Source organism: Parus major, chromosome 3 (genome assembly GCF_001522545.3).
Source record: "Parus major isolate Abel chromosome 3, Parus_major1.1, whole genome shotgun sequence".
Classification (NCBI taxonomy): domain Eukaryota; kingdom Metazoa; phylum Chordata; class Aves; order Passeriformes; family Paridae; genus Parus; species Parus major.
This window is the reverse complement of record NC_031770.1, coordinates 72,424,366-72,449,504: the sequence shown is the minus strand read 5'-3', so window position 1 is coordinate 72,449,504 and position 25,139 is coordinate 72,424,366. Positions and strand designations below refer to the sequence as shown.

The 25,139-nt window shown below is 34.1% G+C and overlaps 1 protein-coding gene across 3 annotated transcripts in view; it reads right to left on the bottom strand.

Annotated features, from left to right (window-relative positions):
- ASCC3 (activating signal cointegrator 1 complex subunit 3) overlaps positions 1–25,139 on the bottom strand; it is a 252,815-nt gene that overhangs the window by 46,836 nt on the left and 180,840 nt on the right. For 2 of the 3 annotated variants that reach the window (XM_015621225.1, XM_033512858.1), the window contains 9 exons: positions 24,006–24,091; positions 22,312–22,478; positions 22,031–22,176; positions 21,801–21,921; positions 19,680–19,822; positions 9,712–9,849; positions 9,488–9,608; positions 5,907–6,039; positions 3,166–3,291 (listed from right to left, as the gene is read on the bottom strand). In XM_015621225.1, coding sequence (XP_015476711.1) covers positions 3,166–3,291; positions 5,907–6,039; positions 9,488–9,608; positions 9,712–9,849; positions 19,680–19,822; positions 21,801–21,921; positions 22,031–22,176; positions 22,312–22,478; positions 24,006–24,091 — 1,181 coding nt within the window. Of the gene's footprint in view, positions 1–3,165; positions 3,292–5,906; positions 6,040–9,487; positions 9,609–9,711; positions 9,850–19,679; positions 19,823–21,800; positions 21,922–22,030; positions 22,177–22,311; positions 22,479–23,950; positions 24,092–25,139 lie in introns of those variants that run through there. The other variant, XM_033512859.1, reaches the window with a different exon arrangement.

Here is a 25,139-nt window from a genome sequence, read left to right as displayed (position 1 = left end):
GGCATTTCAGCCAGGGAATGGAGATAGACGAGCCTGTCAAAGCACTGCTTTGCAAAGAACAGGGCCCTTTGCAGATCTGTGTGATATGACCTTGACTTAGTAAAGAGCATAGTGACTACAGCTCTATGTGGAAAGGAGTACACATTGTACTACTTGACTGAAATAATACAGAAACTGTGACTTAACAGGCAAATTCGAAAAGCTCTGCATTTAGGATTAACTGTTTTGAGGGAAGGGAAGAACAGGGAAGAAACTCTGGGTATAAAGACTAAAAAACACACTGATAAACATTTCATTTGGACCACCCCTGTCATTCATGTGTCATCTCCCAAACAGGATGAGTGTGACTAGCTGTCATGCATCTGAACAAAACTAGCACACAGCTACTCTCCTTCCCCAAAGCAACAGCTCAATTACACCTCTTACTTAGTCAGTTAAAACCCATCCCATAGAGTTTGAGAGGCAGGGCTTCATCAAATAAGAAAATTTAAATGGTTTGATGAAAAGGAGTATTTTATTTCCACACCATTAAAACAACCATCACCACAAGTTTAACAAATTATCTCAAGTTTTCCAGGAAAACTTTGAAGATGACTTCATGTTTAGAAGAAATCTGGATACTTAGAGGAAAAAGATACTCGGATCTCTGTCTCACAACAAAGGTAGATAGATTACCATTGCTTGAGTAGTTCAAATTGTAGGCATTCAGTAAGGCATTTTATGATACTGGATTGGAATAGGATGATCCTACATTCGTTTATGCAGCTTTAATATACAAGTAGCTAAAACTGGCAATAAATGAGAATATAAATCTTCTGCATATTATCTAAGCCCATTATTTTGGGGATTTACAGCATCACATGCAATGACTTTTATGCCAATGAATCCCAAGGCAATTTACTAATCATGCATGCAGGAATTACTTATTCACCACTAAGGTACAGTCACCTGCTGTCTGGAAAATAGTTCCTGCTTCACAGGGGAGAGAAAGTCAGTAAAACTGTTTTGGAGCAGGACATGATAAAGAACACTTCTGTCCAGTGACACGGAATGGGTATTGCATAATCATCTAAACCAGAAACCAGCAACTATGCTCCTATTCTTATGAAAAACAAAACAAAACCTTAAAATCTTTGGATTTTACACAAATAGTTTTCATTTGATAATATCAATCATTTCATATGCTCTTTTATGGCACAGTAAATTCCATTACCATAATGTAACTTATCCAGAGTTATCTCAACAATCACTGACTTCTGTTTGTAAAACTCTTCAGTTTTCTTTGGATGTACCTCATTCAAACACTGATCACACTGGAACTGCTTGCTTGGCTTTCAGGAGGCCTGAAAACACCACAGATAGCAGGTCCAGGAAAACTACTAAGTTTAGTAACTTTGGATGAAATGTAATAGTGTTGTTACGTCAAAGAATGGAATGCACGTGCATCCATTCCATTTGTGCTTGGCATCTAGAAATGATTTGACAAATGCTTTGACAGAGTAAATAATATCCTTAACTTTTCTCCCTACTTGGCTAGATAGAGAAGGAATGCTGAGTACCTGTGTGGATAAAAAGCTCAACTTGCCAGCTGTTCCAAAGTGGTGTTCCAATGCAAGACTCCATTTCATTAGAAACTTATTATTCATTCCTATTCTGCCATTATGGGCATGACTAGACAGGATCTGCTCACCTTGGTTATCACTACAAAGACTCTACATCTCATTATGAAGTGCTTCTTTTCTTTTCTTTCTGCTCACCCCCAACTCTCTTCCCACCTCAGAATAGCAGAACTTTTGCTTTGAAGTTGAAATTGTGATAACTCCAGATTTATTTATCTATGACAATAAAGAAACTGCAGAGAAAAAAGGACCAGCAGTCAACATGCCAACCTCATACTCAAGTAGAAATCCTCTTTCATACTGGGAAGAGATTGCCTATTAAGCAAATTTTCTATATTCTACATTCACCTTTGGCCTATATGTTGTGTCTTAAAAAACATACCTATCACAGATACCACATGATCAAAGCTTGCCAAACCCAAAGCAACTACAGCACTTTACTAAAGCAATTCAAGAGCAAGACATTTTAAGATGACAATACCTTGTACTAAAAAAGTATAAAATCTAACAATTAAAAAAGCATAATTTAACTCTCAGAGGAGAAATACCCTCTTCTATTACTATATGCATTGTATTAGTTATGGAGTGAGAAAACTGAAAATGCTTTCTTTAGTTTACAGTTCAAATCCTCTGCATTTTTTATTTCCCAAGAAGACTAGATGGAAATTCTGTTTGTTTTGTGGGAGATTCTCAGCATAGGACTAGATGCAGAATCAGAAACTTAAAAAGTCTAAAAAGGATTAAAGGAAATTACTTTCACCTGCAGGCTCCCAGCAACACTTGCCCATAAAGTACCCGGCAGAAAACCTTGCCAAATGCTATGGACATTAACATGATTTCAGAAATACAACATGCTGGAGCACATCAAGAAATACTTAGTGATCTAAACAGTTAATTCTTTGTTTGCCACATTATGTTAGTGGGTGAATGATCACAGCACAGGTAACACACCATTTTCCCAAATGGGAGTTGTGGCAAAGGCAGCCTGTGTTGGTGGAACAGCTCAGAATGATCTGCATACCAGCTGGAGCTAGGCAGGATGATAGCAATCATTGGAAAGATTACACACATGGTTTCACCAGGATACCCTAATGAAAGCAAACTTACCACAGAGAAACAGCTGATAGTTATTCTTTCATTTATTAGGAAAGTCCAAGTTTTAATAAATTTTCTAAACAAAACTGGGCAGAACATATCAATGTGGTAGCAAAAAAAAAAAAAAGTATTGCTTTATAAATACAATATCCAAAGGAATGTGATAATGTGGAATTTTATTTTAGGGATGCTGATGTAGCCTTCTCAATAAGGTTATTTTATTGCTGTAACTAAGTTGTAAAGTTATCTGCCAAAAAATACATTTATATTTAGAGAAAGAATTATAAAAAATATGTGCACACGAGTTTTAATCCACATGTGGGCCAGTAATTCTCCAGTAACACTGAAGACTGCTAAGTATTCTAGGCTCCAACACCAGATGGATCACCTTTGGATCAACTCTAACCTCAAGTTACCTGGAGATTAAATTGCATTTATGTTGTATACTCACCTTGGGTTCATTATAAGTCGACGGAAGAAGTAAGTCCAGGTGATATAATCCATTGCATCCTGCTTAGATGTAATAGTTCCAGCAGCAATTTCAGCATTCAAGTGGTCAGCCAACACCTCTAACAAGCTGAAGAACAGGAAACAAAAGGATTTAGTTGACTTTACAATTACAAAGACAAATAATATATTTTGTAGAGCTGTCCATTAAAAGGTTTATTACTTTTAATCTGAATATATTATATATTTATCTTCCAGTAAAAGACAAGAGGGGAAGGGGGAATGTAATTGCAAGGTCAGTCATCTTCTTTACATGATAGTGGAATGAAGCTCAAATTATTTTTTGATTGGACCAAGAATGCACAGGTTTAAGTCATTCGTGGAACATATTCAGATGGAGCTACTCTGTGGTAACTTCTGAATATTGTATGTTGACCATATGATCATGCTGATTTAATCCAATAGAGAATCATATGGAAAGACAAACAGGAAATGAAACAGTGGCAATAGCTTAGCTAATACTTGACAAATACTTCAGGGCTATTAAAATTACATCAAAACTGTTTCCCCTAGATTTTGCCTCATCTTCATCCAATGTAAAAAAAAGCAGAAAAAAAAAAAAAAAGCAAAAAGCAAAAAGAAAAGAAGAGCAGCTACTTTTACCCAGAAAGATCTAAACTCAGAAACAGAATAATAAAAGCAGCTTAAAATGATTCTTAAAAAATAAAATACTCAGTCATTAAATGGAACAAAGACCTCCATCAGGGTATCTAATGAGATCATGCCTGGCTAGAGTTCAGACAATAGCTAATATCCTTAAGGTTCAACCTAATTTTTCTTGTATTATATCCTTTTTCTTCTCGCAGTGTTCTTTTCCTGTTGCTAAAAGTAAAGAATAATCTGGCATGAGTAGCTGTGTTACTGCTCTGTACTGGTGACTACGTGCTTCTAAGGGTCAGAACTGCAGACATTCTACACAGATTGTCCAAATAAACTGGACAGACTATTCAATAGCTATTCCACAATAGTGGAATTCTGGGTTTTCTTTTGTTTCTAATGCTCTGTGTTTCAGGCCCATGATGAGGGAAAGCACAAGGACTGTTACGAGTTGAGTACTCCAGTCTTACAACTAATATGTAAACAATGGCTTTTAGAAAAAAATGTTAATTAAAAAAATGTGAAGTTTACTTTTACAAATCAGAAATACTACACAAAGCTGATAAATCTGCTCTTTGGTAAAACAGATGGGAAAGCATTCCAAAAACTAAACCCCCCCGAGAGACCCCAACCAGTATCTCTTTGAAGATATGAAATACTTGATCATTAAAGAGACCAAGACAAACCTAAGTTATATGGTTCACAACCTACAGAGAATTTAACAAGATTGTTATTTATATGAGACACTTCATCTGCATATTTATCAAATATTCTTTTTTCATAATGAAAGATGGAATATATCAGAACTACAAATAAATATAAACAGACAAATGTAGCTACTATTAACATAGACTATTTATACTGTTCCAAACATGAACAAAGGTATGATTACTACTGTTATATTGAAGATGGAATTTCATTCTTTAGAAACACCAGTTCCCAAGGAATAGAGATATTTCTTAGTTTATGCTAATTCCATGCAGTCTGGATATACCATCAACATTTAAATCACAGCACTCTTTTTACTTATTAGCTATCATTTTGAAGAAGTTCAACTCCTAGACTTTTGTGCTAAGTGCAATTTCTATTTAAAAAAAATGTGTGGTTTCCTAAGGAAATGAAGTGTATGTTTCCACATTCTTTGGTTGCAAAAATTGTATGTCTGTCTGTTCACCACAGAAATTAACTTTCAAATACACCAGCCCATTTCAACTACATTTCAAAAGTAGACTGCACTCTCAGACTCCAAAAAGTTTCCTGAGCAGATAGAGGTCCCATTATCACTTATGTTGGGGGATAAAGTTTCCTTAGGAGAACAATACCATGAATTCTTTATGACTGAGAAAAGCTTTCAGTAATGTTCATGCTTTTTTAGATGTTTAAGCATTGCTCCGTGAAACCTTCCCCCACAGGAGACCAATGTAACTATTTGGCTTTAATTTGGCTTCTCCTTGAACAACTAAATATATTAAAAATATCAAAATGAAAATTATGTATGCTGGACAGTCAACTAGGTTTTAAGAGGCTGCAAAACAGCGCTGTTTCTACATTTCTCACAAGAAACTTGCAATTTTATAGGAAAAGACATGTTAGAATTGTATTAGTAAGAGTTTACACCATGTAAACTTGAACTTTGAACTTTTTGAACTTTTGAAATTTTCAAGAATGCGATGTCTATAATGATACAAATATTCTAGGTAAAAGATGCTATAAACTCACCTGTGTTTTTGCTATTATTAACTTGTCACAGAAGTTCAAAAAGGGTTCTGAGGATTATGAATAGTTGTCTTAAACACTGCTCTTGAAGAACAGTTTGTGCTTCCACATGTCTGAGACAACACACCAGAATGGAGAGGCATTGTGGAATTACCTTGGGAATGGACTGACAAGCTCAGCAATGCTTCAAAACTCATGGGAGAAAGGATTTTTCTACAAAAAGATGGGTAGTTTCTTTTTTTAAAACTGTCTTCCTCTTGACCCCAGTATTTAGGACTTATCCAGCACAGGAATTTTGTTTCCCTTTCCTCTATCTCTCATTTTTAGTACTGTTTATAGTTTGACCAGCTTCTCTGATTGCTTTATCTTTACCTTGATTCCACTGGGAAAGGTTCATAAAGGAATTTTTTGTAGAAGTCTTTCTTAATATCATGAACTAGAATGACAGCTTTTCCTTGGTCATCGAACTGTGGTCTGCCAGCACGCCCCATCATCTGAAGCACATCTGCCAAAGAGACAATAATGTATAAACCAAATATTTGTTTGGATGTATAAATAAATATATTTATGTCTGTATAATGTACAATATAGGTGCTTTGCATTCCTTTAGCCTTGTATGCCCTACTGGTTAAGTTTTACTGCTCTCAGATAAAGTCATGATGAACGTCTTTTTGCCAGAGACAATCTTGTACACTTAAAGACCACCCATTGCAATAGAATCTAGGCTTATATCTAATTTAAATTGCTTTACTCTCTTCCATTCCACATCCATATCTCATTTTATCACATGCAATTAAAGATGATGAGTAAGAGATCTCATGAGGGCTACAGTGACAATTGTCTATCATTTCCTAATTTTCTAATATTTGACTTCACACACAAGTTCCTCATGTAGGCTTTCCTGCTAGATAGGATTTCCTAGGTTTTGAGTATTTTGGAGATAAAATTGTATAGGCAATTTCTAATTACTGAGCACTATGTTATTTACCACTCAAAGAAGTTATATTAGTTATTGGCATTGGAGTAGAGATGGTTTCATACTGTATGTTGTCCCTACATCACAATATACAGATTTAAAAGTTGGTTCAGCCATCCTACCTACACACCATTATTTGTAAATATAAATTAATGACTTCTATAAACATTGAAAATACTAGTTTATACAAAACATGCTCAACTTGCTACCTGCAATTATAAGCATGCTTATAATCTATTTGTTTGTCTTCACTTCATTTGAGAAGTACATCTTCATAGGTTGTTTTGTGCCTTATTCACCAGAGCTCTGAATCCTTTCTGGTACCTTCAACTGACACTTAACTTAGAAGAAACAATGGTAAACAATTTCTAAGTTTTATATCTTTGTCTTAAAGTTTTAGTGTTTTGTGTATTCCATTTGAGCTCTATCACACCTGCCCAGTATGTGGCTTGCAGCACTTGGCATGTTGAAGAGATTTATTTGAGTTAAGACATGGTAAAGCTTTTGGCCCAAAGCTCTGTTGAGGAAGGAAGATCCAGAAAGTAAAGAATGGGATACAGCAACTGACCATAACAGGAGAAAAGCCCAACTGTGAATTTCTAGTAACACATTTTCACTTGTGTACTGACTTGTGTACATAAAGCAATGCTTTTTATCAGTTTATTCCTTTTGTTAGCTTAGGAGTGACATTAAGATGTAAAATGAAACTAGTTTAAATCTGCTGCTTCTGAATAGGTATGTGCATATACCTAGGAGTATGTATATACCATATACATAGGAGTGTGATGAAACAACTTCTTGCTATTCTATGTGGTAAATTAAATTGTGCGTAATACCATACAGGAAATGGATTTACCAAAAAGTGTCAGGAAAGTATTTTTGCCAATATCCACTATGTAATTATCCAAACTCAATATTTTCTTTACTGACTGTATATTGCTTGGCTGCTCTTAATCACTGGACTAAACTCCTGAAATATTAAATATGATCTGACTGGCTGACTAAATAAATGACTGTTAACTGAGAAAAAGTCTTCACCAAAACCTCTGACTTCACTCAAAGAAGCATTCTTGCTTATTTTGAAATTGCTGAACACTCATCAGTGATTCATTCTGCTCTCAGCAGCTTCCTTGGAGCCAAATGCATTCCTGACACAGAAAGGTAACTTCTGTAGGGAGAAGCCAAGTAATACCATGATGGAACATTGAAGGCACAACTTGAGGGCAGCATTAAAGACAGTATTGTGAAACTTTTGGAAGTATTTCAGAAAGAAATTAATTGCATTTTCATTTTACTGCTGCAGCAAAACTCTACTACCTATCCACAGAAGTTCCAGATGCATAAATATTCTCTAGAAAGTTAAAAATAAAAATGCTTTAGGCAAACCACACCACATGTTTCTTCATAAAATAAAGAATCTGCATTTTCTGTTGCAGTGCAGACAACAAAATCTGAATACTTCCATCACAGATGGTGGCATTCCATCCATCCCCTCCCCTGCCCCAAGTCTTACTGAAAATTCAGGAACTAACATCACCCTGTGTTGAAATTATCTGAATTAAAAAAGGCAATAAAGAGTGAAAGTATCAGCATTCCCTAAATTTGTGCGAACTTGTGCAACAGATTTCTAAAACAGCACAGTAAGTCTGCACTGTTTATTATGTTTATTTATCTGAGTCTCTGATTTCTTTTAAATACATTATTCTCTGTTACTGATTTCTGATAGTGCCATGGATTCAACATAAAACTTCTGTTGATTTCTTTCCTCACCACTTTTCCCCATCCAGTAATAAAGCCAATCATTGCCGTTCCTCCAGTCGGCACGAGCGCAATACGACTTCGCTGCAGAGACTGTTTCCACTAAGTTTACATCAGCCAAAGCCTGTCACAAAATACAAGTGTGCATGGCTAAGATCCCAGGTCAGACCAGGATCTTTGAACAAGAGAGCTGGTCTGGAAATTGATCCCAAGTTTCCTGCAGAGCACTAACCACTAAATTAAGCTCTATGACGGGTTACTTGAAGAAGTAACCCCTGTAGTATTTTCAGTTTGAGCTTCTCTTGCATTACTAAACTTCTCTTGCTGAAAAGACAGCGCATGGCTAAAAAGATGCAAGCTCTGTATTTACCTAACATATACCATTTAGATTGTCCTTAGGTGTACACATCACTGGCATAGTATAGGAACACTTAATAATAAACTTTCTCCTCTGAAAAAAGAAAGGGAAAACAGAACAGGAAACCTGGAATAAATTTAGCTTGTCCTCATTCTTCAAAGTTAGTATCATCCAGACAAATATTCTCCCTGTCTGAACTCTGAAAAAAGTTCCTCCATGGTTCACTTTCTCCAGCTTGTTGAAAACACTGCAGAACAGTTTATGAAAACTGGAGTTTACCAGAGACAAAAAGCAAGAAAAGTCTGTATCAAACCAGAAATTCAAATATTTAATTTAGCCGCTTATTTCTGAAGTATCCTTTTTACCACTGAAGACACACCAGGCCAGTTAAGGTTTTTTGTTTACAACCAAGTGATTATGTACACATTTTATTTTCTCATATGTGTGTGATTCAACTGTTGCATTTCAAACCATGCCTAAATTTACTGTTAAAAATTTGTTTCTATTAAGAAAAGGTTTAAGAAATTAAAAAAGAAAACTGCATGCTTGAAAAGTTCCTTTTATACAATTAGCTAGTTAACTAGATATGGCTTTATATTGTCCCTTTAATTATTTAATGTCAATTTTGGGTGATACACATTAAAGGAATTTTGCGTGAAAAAAGATTTGTGAAACATAAACATTTTCATTATTGCATAAATTCTTAAAGAGTTCTCTTACAACTTGCACTAAACAAATTAAAAACCCATACCTCATCTCTCTTAGTCTTTATCCAAATTCAGTTACTAAATAATTCCAGTCATTTGCATATGCTTGAAATACATTTCAGCATATGAACATTTCCATAATTTATGTGAGTACCTGTAATGGGATAATCCACATAACGCCTTGTTTTTCCATCGTAGTATTCTGTTCCTTTAACAATTACTAAATGAGCTGGAAAATTTACACCCCAAGCTAATGTGCTTGTGGCAATAAGAACCTAAGACAAAAAGAAAGATTAATGAGATATATGTAACAAAAAGCCAACTTTTAAAATTCCATGTAAAACTCATTATGGCAGGATTCAAAAAGAACACATGTACCTGGATTTTGCAGTTCACAAACAATTCTTCCACAGTTTTCCTGTCCCTTTCATGCAGACCTGCATGGTGCATGCCTATTCCAAAAGCAAGTGTCAGCTTCAGATTCGAATCTCTAACTGTGACTATAATGTCATTCATCTGGAACAGAAAGGATAATTGCATGCTTTAAAACAGATTTCTAAGAAATTTTAAACTTTTGGGTTTCTTATCTTTATTTTTTTGGTTTTGTAGCAATTATAATTTGCTCAATGCTGTTTATACAAGCAGGAAAACAGAGCCTTCTTCAGACTCTGAAAAGACTGGTTTTGTCTAAAAAAATACTATATTAACAATGGGGGTGGAATACAAAATGCACATGACTTTATTGACATCCTAAGTAACACAGGCAAGGAAATGAAAATGCTGAAAATATCTTGACAGGTCTGGCAAATACCGTGCATTCTGTTCTGTGTTTGTTTAATGCAATCCCTAGTATCAAAGGGGTTAGAACTGGTATAAAAACATAGCAAATCCCTGCAACCAGTAACATAATAACAGTCATGAAAAATAAATTTGGCTCTCTCTAATGCCTTTGAACAGATAGACTGTTCCTCAGTTTGATAATTTTGCAATTATTATTCATCAAGAAAGCTTCCGATTCACATGCTGAAATGCAAATTAATTTGAATTTTTTTTTTGAGTGTGAGTTTGTAATTTATAGACTCTAACTCTGTAGTGAAATCCAAAATCTATTAAGTATGTTCATTTAAAACTTTCAGAAGTCCAGATAAAAAGCTATTTTTATTACTGTTACTCATTCTTTCAAATTTGATGTCAGTGATTCTTGGAATCATTTTCACTACTATGATTTTAACTATCTTTCTTGCCTACATTTAAGTCATAAACGTGATAATAAGTTTATTATTTTTGTAGCTGATCTCCGTGAAAAGCCTCTTAGTGATAACAAACAAAACTGTCTTGTTAAGTGATTCTACCCTTCAAAATTACTTTTATTGTTTTATTTCTAAGTAAATTTATTATTTTATGTGATTTTAATATAATTATAGCCAGGAACCTTAAAATTTATACTCTTATTAGTGGTTTCCTGGTGCCACCAGCAGTGGCATGATGATATTGCATACTTAGGGCAGAATCATTCATGGTCATAGGAGGTATAGCCAAGGTTAGAGGAAAAACAGTAGGGCAGAACAAATTAGTCAGGGTAACTGAATAATTTGGACATAGTGCTCAGCCTCATCTCAGAATGAGTTCTCCAAAGTGCTGAGATATGATAGCTGCATGACTGCAGTGATATCTTCATTTCTGTTTCAGACTCTGAGGTGTTTCACTTTTGATGTTCAAGATTGCAACCTCTCTAAATCTATCCTGTGTTTAATAATTCTCAGACCTTAATGTGAATAAAATTATTCACATATCTGAACTCAAGTAACATGTTGCCACTATTATAAAAAGAATCCTTACAAGGTACAAAAAATACAGAGATTATAACAGTCCATATTGAGGATTTTCAAACAAACAAACAAACAAACAAGATTTTGTAAATCAATCCATTTTGTCAGGAAGAGTAAATTGCAAAGCATTTTAAAAGTCTATTTATTGAAGTAATCTTGACTAACGGAACCACAACTGACGGCAGTAACAGAGAAACAAATGAAAAAAAAAAATTGTTCAACTTTTGACGAATCACTTATGTTCATCTGCCAATGGAAGCTTCTAAACTTTATTTCCCCTTACAATGCAGTTGCCTGGATGTTCTTAACAGTTTACTGTACTACAAGATATGGAAGGTTTGTTGTATAAACTGATCTAGCACATATAAAAGAAAAGGGTGCTTACAGAAGAAAAGAGTGAAAGGGTCCATAAAACATTGAAAAGGAAGGGAGCAGAAAGAAAAAAACCCAATGAATTGAGAAGTGAAGAGGGGATAAGTCCATTTAGGAGAGGAAAGCAAAAAGAGGGGTAGATGAGTTGAAGAGAGTAAAGAGATGAATGAAAGGAGGATATGTTAAAGGATAAAGTTTATCTATTTAGATAAAATCAGCAAACCTTTGATTTCTCTAGTCAACATGTAGACATGTGACTTCAGTGTAGACAACATGAATTATGACCCATCTTAAAGAGTTTTTCTTCTAAGACTAAAAAATATCTGGATAAAATGGGAACACATATACTGTTTTCTCTGCAATTATGATCATCAGCATACAACACTAAAAATATTATCAAACTTATTAATGATTATTTTACTACAGGTTTATTAATTGATACTAGTAATGCATAGGGTCCTTATGCCTATGCACACACTTAGTAACTACATGCACGAATTTAACAGGAAATTAAGATGAAAAAAGTAGAAAACAAAATTAGTAAATATGTGAAAAACAAAAAAATGCATTTACATTTTATTCAGTTTCTGCATTCAAGAATTGACAGATGATACTACATTGCTGAATTCATTTTTCTTCTCCCCACCAAGAATCAGCCACCTTATGGCAATTATATCTTTACCATAAGGGAACGAGACAATTCCAAATACATTTATTTCATTATTCAGATCAAAAGAACGTGATATTGGGAAAATAATGAATCTCAACCCTGTTTTCCTCTAGAACTGTACAGGGATCAAATTAGCTGATTGGAATTAGTCTATAGTGATTAGACTGCTCTTTCAGCACATGCAGTTTTACACTGCCAGCTATTTCCAGTACACAACCTGAGCTAAACCCTTCTGCCACAGAGTTGCCAGCACAAAACATCCTAAATTCGCTCTGCTGGGAATTTATTCGAAGATGTTCTTCTTGCTTTTACAATCAGTGGTGGTTATTTTTTTTTCCCCTCTGACTCGTATTACAGCGGCAGCCTGTGGTGCTGTTAGTCATACCTGCAAAGCAGTGTAATTTACCACAGGAAAACTAAAGAACCCTTAGCAGGAGCACTGGCACATGTACTGCTATCCTGTCATTTTAGCAGCAGGGAATCCTAGTCATTTTTAGCTGACCCCTTACTTTCACATAAATCACTGTAATAAACGTAACTGTTTCACCCATAGGCACAATCCAAGGCTTAAAATTCTCATGACAATTTATTTAAAAATGTAACTCTCTTATGTCAGTGTAGTGTAAGAATATTATAACTTTCTATTAAGAAATAATGGCACAATTAATAGGTTCATTAACCAGAAACAGACACAGCACTGTGACTATAAAACAAATCTAACATTTCTGCATTGTTATGACTCAATTACTCTTTATCTTTCTGAAAACAACTGTAATGTAGTTTTACTCACAGAAGGATAATGAAATAAATTTTATCTTAAGAACAGAAAAAAGTGTATTAAAATAATATAAGGAAATACACATCGTACCAACATTAAAAAACCCTGTACAACACCAATGCAGGGAACTTAACGGCAAGGAGTTTTTCCCTCGACTCATAGACAAACAGGATCAGGCCCATACTGAAAGGTTTTGCCATCTTTTATAATTGTTTTTTGTGGTTTTTTGCTTTTTTGCTTTTTTTTTAATAACAAAGAAAAGTATCTCCTGAAAACCAAATTGCAACCTGGTAGCATTGCAAAATATTTATTCTAAAAAACAAACTTTATTTCTACATTTTCTATAATAATTTCTAAACAAGCCAGATTTTTCTCAAACTACTAAGTAGTCATTCTCTTTGTTCCTACACATATGTAAACTGTTGAACCATTTACTTTAAGCTAATAGAAGGTTTTTTTTAATATTTTAAATTTATTATACTTAAAAAGCTTTTGTAGAAAGATAGGATTCCATTTAAGCAGATACATTACCCTGTGCCTGAAATACATTCCAGTCAGAGTATAATTCAGCAAGTTGATGACAATGCTGGCTCCAAAAGAAAGGAGGAGACCAGATTGGACAAGAATGAGCTAACAGATTGTGCAGCCCAATTCTGTCCCTTTGAGTGTGATATATTGTTTCAAGATGCTAAAACCCCATACTTTCTCAAAGCATATCTGTTGTGCTGGTTTTCCCATTTTCACAGAATCCTCATTATTAGTACTCTCTACTCTTTTCAAAGCACGTCAGACTCAGACCATATGCCACTGAATAATGCTTATCAATTGTCTAAAATGCCCAATAGAAGAAAGATCTGCCAAACAAAAGAATCGTGAAAGTTATGAAGTCTTTTACAAAAATAATTACATATTTCACATCTGCTACAGATGTTAAGTGAAATAAAAACATCTCCTTGTTATAACTAAATGTTAATTTTTATGACACACTTTTGTGTCATAAAACCAACATCTTGTAGAAGGAAGTTGAACTTCTATAATGACTGAAATGCTTAGAAATCATTCTTGGGTACCCTCCTGATCTTTAAAGGCAGAAAAAAAAAAATCATCTTACAAAATTATTTTTGATGAAGAGTTGGCTTATACTTCAGAACCCTCCCACACAGAACAAGCTGCCTAAAATAACTCAAATAAGATTATTCAAGGAACATTTTCAAATGTGTTTTAAACAGTTGAGATATATTATTAAATCATATTTAATAATACATAATAATGCATTAAAGCATAATAATATAATAAAACATTTAACACTAAAAGACACATTTAAATGACAGCAATATGCCTGTTCATGACACAGACCAGATTCTTCTATTCCTGCTTTATAGCACAACATTACCTCAAGACATTAACATGGAGATAATAGGTTGTTTGATTTAAAGGTTAGAGAAGGAAAAGCATCTTTTATCTTCCCAAGAATTCTTAAGGTTTTTTTTATTGGTTTTGGGTTTTTTTTCTTTGTTTGTTTTTATTAAGAATGCAAACTAAGTATTGGTAAAATTTAATTCCCTTTCATGCATATGGCTATGTGTATTTCCACGCAGTGTACAAATACACACATAATCCATAATTAGTGCACACACGTTTAAACACTCACATGTCTAAAATGACAAAATCAGGATGGGTCTGATTCATCTTTTTGGAGTCAATGAATGTCCTTCACTCAAGGGTCCTTGTATTCTGTGGATGCAAACTATTGCCCAATATAGATGCTATTGAATATTACTGCAGGTATGTTTGTGCTAAAGGATATTAGTTATTTCTAGAGGTTTCATAAAGAACAGTCTTAACAAGATGCAGATGGCCAAATGATGCACAAAGCAGAATGCAAAGATCATTGTGGTTAAAGTTAAAACTATGTACACTGGTATATTTCTTCTCCCTCCTTGCACAGTAAATATTTTTTAAAAAAAATAAAATCCATGTATCTGGACAGGGAATAAATTTTTAAAGAAACCCCACCAAACAAATAAGAAAACACCCTGCTTGTCTGCTGGTGAGAACTGCATTCTAACTTCAAACAATAAACCATAAATACTACTTTTGTACTTTTGTTTTAGGTTAAAAACAAAAAGCTGTACAAACATTAGAGAAAAATAAATAAACTGAAAACTTGATTCTAATAAATTATGTTGTAAAAAGATTGCAACATTTTCTGCCACCACAGATGTAGATGCAATTTCTGACAGAGAAGGACTTGTTCCTCTTTAGTCAGCTCCTAATGTAGAACATTATAACTCATCTTACCCAAGCTGATCATCAGAAACCGGTGGCACTGTCTGTTTCCAAAACGATAATCTGAGCTATTGTCCCTTTTAACAAGATAAGTAATGCATCACAAGCTTGAACATGACAGTCCTGGCTGACAAGTCCAAATTAGAATTTCAGCTAGGAAGTGTATATTTAAAAATCCTCTAATGATTATACAGAAAAATAACACAAACGGGATAAGCAAAACACTTCCTTTTTCTATGGACATGTTAGCATCAAATAACAAGAAAAAGAAATGAAGAACTCTATTTACAGATGCAGTCTCCTCTTTGAGACACACTGCCCATTCACATTTGACATGTGTCATGATGCACCTGTGCCTCAAAAGCATAACCAGGACAATTTTTACAGAGTGATGTCTAATGAAGAGTCCTTGCTATTACTGCAGATGGCAAGGAAAACAGCTTCTGCTGCTGCTTCCTGACTTTGTTGAAAAATAAACTCAGTCTTGGGGCATATTGTAAGACTGACAAATTTTGGAATGTGTATGGGCAATGGAACTTACAAAAAAATTAAAAAAACATCTCTAAGGGTCTAAAGGGAACTATTATTTTTTTCTCCTAGAGACTGCCCACTCACACTCTTGGTGAACTGTAGCAGTGTTGCTTAAATCCTGAAGAATGTCTGCATGTGAAGTTGGAAGATGTAGGGGCGAGCTTTAAAATATCAGCTACAAATCCTGGTAAGTAGGGTATTTCAAACATCATTGGAAGCTTCCTTGGTCAGTCTAAAGTATATGTAATAGATGAGGTCTTTGGTCTCCACAAAAAGCATGCACATAGCCTGAAACTTGGATAGAATCTATGAAACAAATTTAACTATTTGGAGTGCAGCAACAGGTCCAGCAGAACCACAAAACTGAAATAGAAACAGCAATTTTCTGCTGTAAAGTACTGGCCAGTTTTATGAAGATTGACTGCTGTCTCAGCTTTCTGAATACCTTTCAACTTTCTGAATACTGGAATCGGTATGAGCCAAAACCTTCATATCAGACATGAAATTAAAGGAAAATGTGCAGGAAGAACCATTCCCAAACTCTAATTGAGCTGCCTATAACATATATATTTTTCAGTAGATGCCTGTATAACAAAATTCCTTCTCAACTATAATTCAGTTGCACCTGTTAGATAATGACTCCTTTGAGGGAAAGAACATCTTGTATGATTCCTCCATGATCCAGGCATTCTGCTGGATGGTACTTTGGTGGCAACAGTTGAAGGGGTGTTTCTATATGTCACTTATACATACAAACATGTATTCCAGAAGGTTCATGCAAGTTCATGTCATTTGAAATAAAACTTATTGATATAATGCCTGAATTTGATATTTGGAGCCGAGTGGCAAAAATGGAAGTGGATTTGCCTGTCTAAGAGTACTGTGAAAAGCAGCCTGGAAGCTTGTGAACAGAATCATTCCTCACAAGCTTCAAACAAAAGCCTGGTTTACCACCACAGGGAGAATCTCTACAGAGGAGATGAGGGAAGCTAAAATGATGGCATTGCTGATAAACAAAGATCTAGTGTTGGTTACACATTAACAAAGATTCAGCACTGGTCTTTGCTGTACTCCAGTCTCTTCCCCATAAGGCCTGAACCTCACGAAGAGGAACAAAGAAAAAACATTTTTAATGGCTATAAGAATCTGTCTCTACCTCAACATCAGTCCTTTGGAAGCTATTATGGATGGCATTGTTTTAGAACATTTCAAGAAGCCTTAAGAAATCTACTGGGAAGCTAACCTAAACAGACAAACTTTTAGCCATCTTGTAGCAAACCCAATTACACCATTAAACAAAACTTACTAACGAGTTCTCAAAGGAACCTTATGTCAGCCAAAATTAATATTTTACAAATAAGACCAACTGAAGAAAAATGCCATGGTCTGCTGTACAGCTTGCTATATTTGTATACACACATGAAAAATGTATCTCAAAATACTTCACATTTAAGAATTATAACTATTTTGAAAATAAAGTAATTTGTCTGTAAGTCCCCCTAAAGGAACAGTGGTTGGCAAAAAAAAGGAACAAATGTGAAAAACTGTCAGGAAAAAAAAAAGTTGTTTAAGGGGCAACAACAATTTAATTCTTCTAACTGGTCCATTTTAATCCCATATGGAATTGAGAAACACTTGAAATTTTGGACAAGGGTTTATGACATGGAATACCTACTATAAAGTATTTGCTGGTTCTACTTTTTACACTTAAAATTTTTATAGCAGTTTGGAGAGAAGTTTGTCTGTTTCGCATCTAAGCCTGACTTTAATATTACTTGAGATTAAACTTTTAAAATTAAACCTCCCCTAAATTATGATTAGTTTTTATTATTATTGGGTTATAATTAAAGAATTAGGGAGGATATATACTATGTATGTAGCGCTAGTAGAGCTTTGTCCTTTGCTTCAATGTCAAAAGAAACTTGGGCTAATCATGCTCATTTAAAACACAAAACTACAAACTATTCCCATAATTGCCCAAAGAAATGTCCACTTGAAATTGTGGGTACTTCAAACAGAATTGTGTTCTGAATAATAGTGGTAAGATATAACAACTTAGAACTTAATCCTCAGTCTTTTACATTTACGTAATCAGAACTGAGTAACTTGGTAGGTATCTCATGCTCCAAACATTCAGCTTATTAATTCAAATACAAATCATATGCAAATATTATTAAACTAATAAATGCAAAGTCTGCTTGTCCTTGTTGGCTCCTATTTCAAAACCTTCAGAGGCTTATTCTGAAACATGAAATTCAAAGCCTCCTAATAGAAAACCCTTTTCCAGCAAGTGAAGAAGCTTCAGTTACAGTTCTTTTTGGAACAGCAGTGGCTCCCAGGACATGGGGAAACTATTCATATTAATGCAAGTCATTTAGGGCAAGCTACTTGTGTACATTCTAATTGTGGGTGAGATTACTACAGTAAACCAGCACAAGGTACTAGAGTACTCTACTAAATAATAATAACTTGGATATGAAATGTTTCTATTAGGTTCAAGAAAACATTAAATAGAGGTTATACAGCTAGAAAAGCACCAATGAGTTGACATATGCTTTAGTAATAGTGGTTTATCAGCCAAGATAGACATTTTCTATTTTAAAATCCATCCAAAACAGGAAGGATAAAGATGTGATGATTTATCTCTGAGAAATCCCACTTAAATTTTTGGCAAAGAGCAAACAAACACAAACAATAAAATCTAGAAACCTATACTTTTTGGTAAATAACATTTATAGTTGTATAACCATTGATAAAACTGTTGATATATAAATATTCATACAGTATTCAACTTGGATTTTATATTTCTGATTCCTGCATTTTGCTGTGTTTTGACCCTAAATTATCACATAAATTCCTAGTAGAAGATTTGCAATAATTAGAAAATCTAGTCATCAAAATCTAGAAAATCTGAACATCAACCAGAAAAACCTGTTTTGCTGCAATGGTATACTATAATCAGGACCATTAGTGCCAAGTGAAATAAATAATACTGCATTCAGAGCAGGTGCTGGACTGAGTGAATTAAATATAATCTAGTAAACAGTTTGAAGAATACAGATAAAAGAGAATATTGAATGGTTGTTTATTATTTAGCCATCATTCAAGTTTTGCAGTAAACAAAAGAAGATTAAAGAAAAGAAAATGTAAATAAAGATTATAGTGCTTAAAAGAAAATAAAAAATAAGCCTTTCCAGGTTATTGTTTACTATCTAAATGTTTGACTTTACAATCTTTATGTCTTTAAAACAAAGATTTTGGCAGAAGCTTTCTTTACTTTTTTATATATTTGATTTATTTCATTGATATGCATGAAGCCATTGCAAAATGATTGGTTCTGCAGTATATCTATCTATCTAGGAATATAGATGGATGCATGTATATACATAGGTGCACATATTCACACAGATATATATGCATTATATATATACATAAAACATCACATGAGAAGAATGATTTTTCTCTTAAAACACTGAAAGTGATTTGGTTTAGATTTCAGCTCAACATCTATATGTCACAGATGTCCAGCTGTAAACTTTAGAAAGCTCTAGCCCTCTTTTAGTCTTTGTCTTATCTTGGTATCAAAGACTTGCACCATGTGATATATGTTGTCTGGGACCATGGAACTAGCATAAATAAGATATGCAGGAAAAAACAAAGATAAAAGAGTTTGTGTTCTGAAGTTCAGCTCTTGCACAGACGCCTCTATAGCCTTAATGCTGTCACTGCTTTTAATACATAAGGAAATTTAGCATATGCACAACTCTTTCAAGATCTACCCTCAAACGACTCTTTTGTTTTATAAGAATTTTTTTTTCAAAAAAAACATCAATAAGATAGAAGCAAAGCACAAATAAGGAAGGTAAAATGATTCTACCTCTCTTTCATCCATCTTCAGCCATTGTTTGGGATCATCTTCTGTGGCTAGGAAGGCTATGAGATCTAAGGCAGTAAGCCTTGTCTGACGTCTAGATGACACAAAAATAAGAACAGGCTTGGCTGGAGAATGACTCCGAATTGCTGTTGAGCAAAACAGAATTTGAGAATTAGACCCCTTGATGACAAAAATGAGAGTTTCTTTTTGCAGTCCCATGACAGCTGACAGACCTCCCTGCAGATGACACTGAGGTATGTCTACTGAGCCTCTCTTCTGTTGGATGGACACAACTGAGGTGAGAATACACCATCTCTGAACCAAAGGCTGTAAACCTATGCTTAGATGACTCTCAATTTCCCTTCAGCTACTTCAGTGAATACTGTTAGCTAATTAAGAGAACCAGTTATAAAAAAATCCAACAAAACACCACAAAACCTAGACAAGCTTTCTAGACTTCAAGTTTGTGAATTTCTCTATCTCAGCCTAATAAGTCTGTTAATGTTTTTTTCTATACTGTTGTGGAATGTTGTGTCAGACTTAGTGCCATGAAGGTCTAAAATTTGCTTTCTGCCTGACCCAGAGCTCAAACTCATGTCAGTCTACAGAAGATAACTTCAATCTACCAATATCAGAAAATGTAAAAAAAGTAGAAAGTGACTTTTCAATAGCTGCCGTGAAAGTGGGCATTACAGTACAAGAAGAACTTAATTTCTGTGCCAACTAACTAGTCTGATATATTTAAACCAATTAGGTTTCAGGACTTTTTAAAATAGCATTCTCTTGCTCAGTCTACCTTTGAAAACTTTCAAGTTGCAGTGAAATTTGTATGGTGTCAGGAATAAGTATTGACGTGAAAATGCTACAACAACCTTGACTGTATCATGTCAAACAAGTTGGGAACAGCGTGTGCAATAAATCATATTTATACATATTTTTTAACATCAATAAGCACTAGAAGTATAAACAGGTGGACCTAGAATTTCAGATACTCTCTCTAAACCACTTATAAATCCGTTTGCGTGTTTTCTCATGTAATTCTCATTCAAGCAATTAAATTTATGCATTGTTAATTTCTGAAAACTATTTCATACTGCCTACCAGCACATATTATTCTGCAGTTCATGAATACTAGCCAGCATGTGCTCCTGCATATACACAGGCAACACAGTTGTGAAATGATTGAAATAGGATAATTCATGTGTATTTATATCTTACATATGCCAATATATCTATATATTTTAAAAGCTCAACATCTAATGGATTTTTGTTGCTTCAGGAACAGGTGTGGCAGAACAGCCCAAGACAGATTTATTGTTCATTAGTGTTTTTGTACAATGCTCTTGTGGAGGTGTAAATAATCCGAGCTGTCAAGATTGGTCTCTAGTCCACAATCAATACTTTGCTTCTGTCATAAGGCTAATTAAAGCAGCTAAAAAGTCCCCTCACAAATGTCACCTCACAATCAACAGCAGTTCACATCACAAAATTTATTTTGGAGGTTATTTTTAATTGATATAATAAATATTCCTTATGTAACAAAAACAAAACATGTTCAAATAACATACAAGAGAGCTTTTCTTAAATCTATACTGCTTGCCAGCTTGGTTAAGAATAAAAAATTGGAAACAGAAGCATATCTGGATGCACTACAAATTTTGAATTTTATGGTTATTGCTTTGAAACTAGAATTATAGGAGGTTAGCCTGACTTGCAACTTCTGTTCACAATTTTTTTAATGCTTACATGCAGTGGTCCATATGAAAATACCTCAGCAGATTAATGATATGAATGGTTTTATTGCTTTCTAAATTTCGAATATTTTTACACAAATATTTCTTTCTGGTGTCAAACACTAAGAGAAAACACATTTTATTTCCCCTTCACTAACACTTATTTTATTCTTCTGTTCTAAATACATTACATTCCTCTGTTACATGTTGCATTTGCAGCACACTTTATGTTTCAGACAAATAGCTTTGGGCCATTAGCAGAGCAGATTCTCCCAATACATGCCAAGAGTACATACAGTAACACATGTTGCCAATGTGCTGCAAATGAGCTGTGCAAAGTCCATTTTTCTTTTAGAGAAAGAAGGAAAAGGTCTAAGAGCTTGCTGCTTACCCTGAAAAGCAGGTTTGTTCATGCTGGCCATGCGAGGACAGTAGTGCTGCCCAGGGAAGCCCTGAATGTGCACTTCCAGAGGAACCGGGCGCACCGACGGTCGGAAGTTGAACAGACCCATCTACAAGAGAACATTTTTTTTCAAGTTTAACTGTGAATTATCTTACCAATTGCCGTTTTGTTTTTCTGCATGACAAATACATATCCGTTTTTGAAAACTTTTTTCATACCTGATTAATGTTTAGCCAGTCAGCAAGGTCTCTGGCATTTGCTAAAGCAGTGGATAAACCAACTACTCTTACTGGCTTCTCAGTGTGAGATGAGATAAAGTTTGTTCGAGACACAATGACTTCCAACACTGGGCCTCTCTCATCCCCTAGTAAATGAAAAGTAAATGAAAAAACAGGGAAAAAGGAAAGGTTCAGATGTCAAAAAGTACATTCACATCATAAGTAACAGCACACTTCAAATTTAGCAGTGATTCTGGTCAAAAGCAGTGAAACATGCTCACCTAGAAGATGGATCTCATCTATGATAAGAATGGCAACTTTCTGAACATAGCTTCTGTTCTGCCAGCTTCTGCTGACACCATCCCACTTCTCCGGGGTAGTAACAATCAGGTCAGCTTGGGCAATAGCTCTCATATCAGGAGTCACATCTCCCGTCAGTTCTACAACCCTGTAATCAAGAACAACAGTGGCTTGGATTTACAAAACATTAAAATATCTTAATGTTAAAATACTTGTCCTTAACTTAAATTCCTAAAAGATGAATGAAAAAAAATTAAGCGAAGTAATTTTGCTTCTTGTCAAATACATTTAACAGGATTTTCAAAATGGTTTTAAGTAAACAAGCCTGTGTCTTTGTTTTCGTAGTAAATACCATATAAATACCAAATACCATTCCTTAGCAAAACCATATAAAAAGAAAAGGATAAATATAAGTCCAAACCAACAGTTAGTTCTTCAAAATGAAGATAACATAATACAGTTATGATGTAATGTGAATCCTAACATCCTGTCACAGACAGGATGAAAGCTTTCATGGAGACTACCAAGTTGCTGCCTGCTGTTCTGCATAGACCTCTGGTTTGGCCAAACTGCAGAATGTATTGCATTTGTTGGTGAAGGTCCATTAAGACTGGTGCAGAGATTAGCCTGAGATTACTTTCTGAAGTAATCTCAGTAATTAAGTAATTAAAAGTAATTACTTTTTGGAGAAGTTTAGCAGATTTTTTTCCAGTTGTTTTTCCATTACAGCATTTGTGATGACCCATCACTTTAGAAGGATCCATTATAATAGGTTTTAGACTTCACTGACACACTCTAAATCCAGCTGAACATCAAACAAAAACTCCTCAAAGTAATGTGCATATTCTGTTCAAGATTTTAGTCATGAATAATTGTAAATTTCAAGAAAAGAAATATTACCATAAAATATTTTATCTCATTGCTATGATTACTACATGAATATTGCCGGTAATTTAATGTACACAGAGCAGCATCTCTATCTCTTGTGGCGTGATTTGAACTTAACTTATGAAAAAGACTATATTTAGAAAAGGTGAAGGCCCTAAATAATGCATGCTATGCATAAAAGTTTTAATTCAGGACACTCTAATTTTGGAGAGCATCAACATGACTGATATACCTTCTAGATCATAAAGTAATGGCTGAACTCCAACACCTGGGAAGACCAGCAGGAAATTAATGTTACCAAGGAATAAAATTTTACTAATTTATAAATGAAGGACGTTGTGTGACTACTATTATACAGTTCATGCAAGTCCTGTATGTTCCTTCCAGCTGAGGTTTCTAAGGAGAGCTTATTTTGACATACATTTTCAATTTCCAAGGATATTGTGGAGTGAAACCTGAGCTTCATATTTTTTATACTGGCAAGCAATGAGAACAAAAATAGCTGGGTATCAAAGTATCCCTTTCTTAGTTTTGATTTTGATCTATCACTTTTGATCTTAGTTTTGATCTTTCAGAGACTATTGATAGAACTATTCTCATACTAGAAATTTGAAGGACATTATTAATCTTTATTAATTATTTATTAATTATGTCATTAAACCTAATAAATTATAATTTATTATAAAAACCCTTTTTGAAATACTCATAAGTATTTTGAGATTTTATTCATACTTGATGAGCTGTTCTTTTGCTTCTCATTTCTCTGATTAGGTAAGGAGAAACATACTTTTTACCAAGCTTTTCTTCAATCCTAACTTTCCAGTCCTCAATCCTCTCACGGACGAGTGCTTTTAAGGGTGCAATATACACTGCCTGCAAAAGAAAAGGCACAAAACTGGAAGTTAAGCAAGACATCTTTATTCAAGTGTACCTACAACACATGGTATTTGTGAGATTTGAACATACTCAAAATCTATAAAATAATCTATAAAATAAACAAGGTCTGAGTTCCTGAAATTACCTTCAACAGGATGATATTTAAAACAGACATAATGCCTGAAAATATGTGGGGGTTTTTTCTGAGCAATTAATAAAAAATAAATTCAGATAAAGAATAATTTTTTTGAAATGGAAGCATTTATTACACCTTTTAAAATCAAAACCCACTTATGAAAATAATGTGGTTTTTTGCCATGACTATAAAATCTGCACATTAACATTCTGGAACACAAACAATCTGAATTTCTAGCAAGAAATATCTTACCCAATTTCTATTTATGTCATTAAATTATAAAATCATTATCAATTAAATAAAAAAGCTGATTATCTTAAGTAAAATATCACAGGATTTTTTCTCAAAGAAGCCTGCAGTGCAGAGAGGAATACGCTCACATGTACAAAACATATTTACTTATAGATTTATGGTTAAAAATTCTAAAGCTCTTGAGCATGAAAAAACTGCTACATAAAGAGTTCACATACATTCTTTGAAATATATAGCCAGGCTTCCAGCTTTATTAAAACCTAAAAGACATATTCCTTTGAGAACTGGCTATTTTTTATGTCTCACAGATAAGTTGAAAGTGTATGAGTGACTTGTTTACCTCTCTTGACCTAACAAATTACATGAAGATATTTAAATTCAAAGATGATTAAGGAATTTATGTACAGAATTTCTGTTAATGGAAAGATTATATTTTTTTTTTTAAATCTCCCAGTCAGACACAAAAATCTTTTTAAAACACTTTAAAGCTAAAATATGGTTAACTTAAACAATGTGGCTAAGTCAGAAGCAGATATATATTCACTTTGAAAACAAAACTCCAAAAGGTGAGTTGTTCAGCTTTTAGATGATTTAAAATACAAGGAGGAGCTGGAACAGAATATTGCCATGTGGTAATTAATTGCAACTTATTTGTTT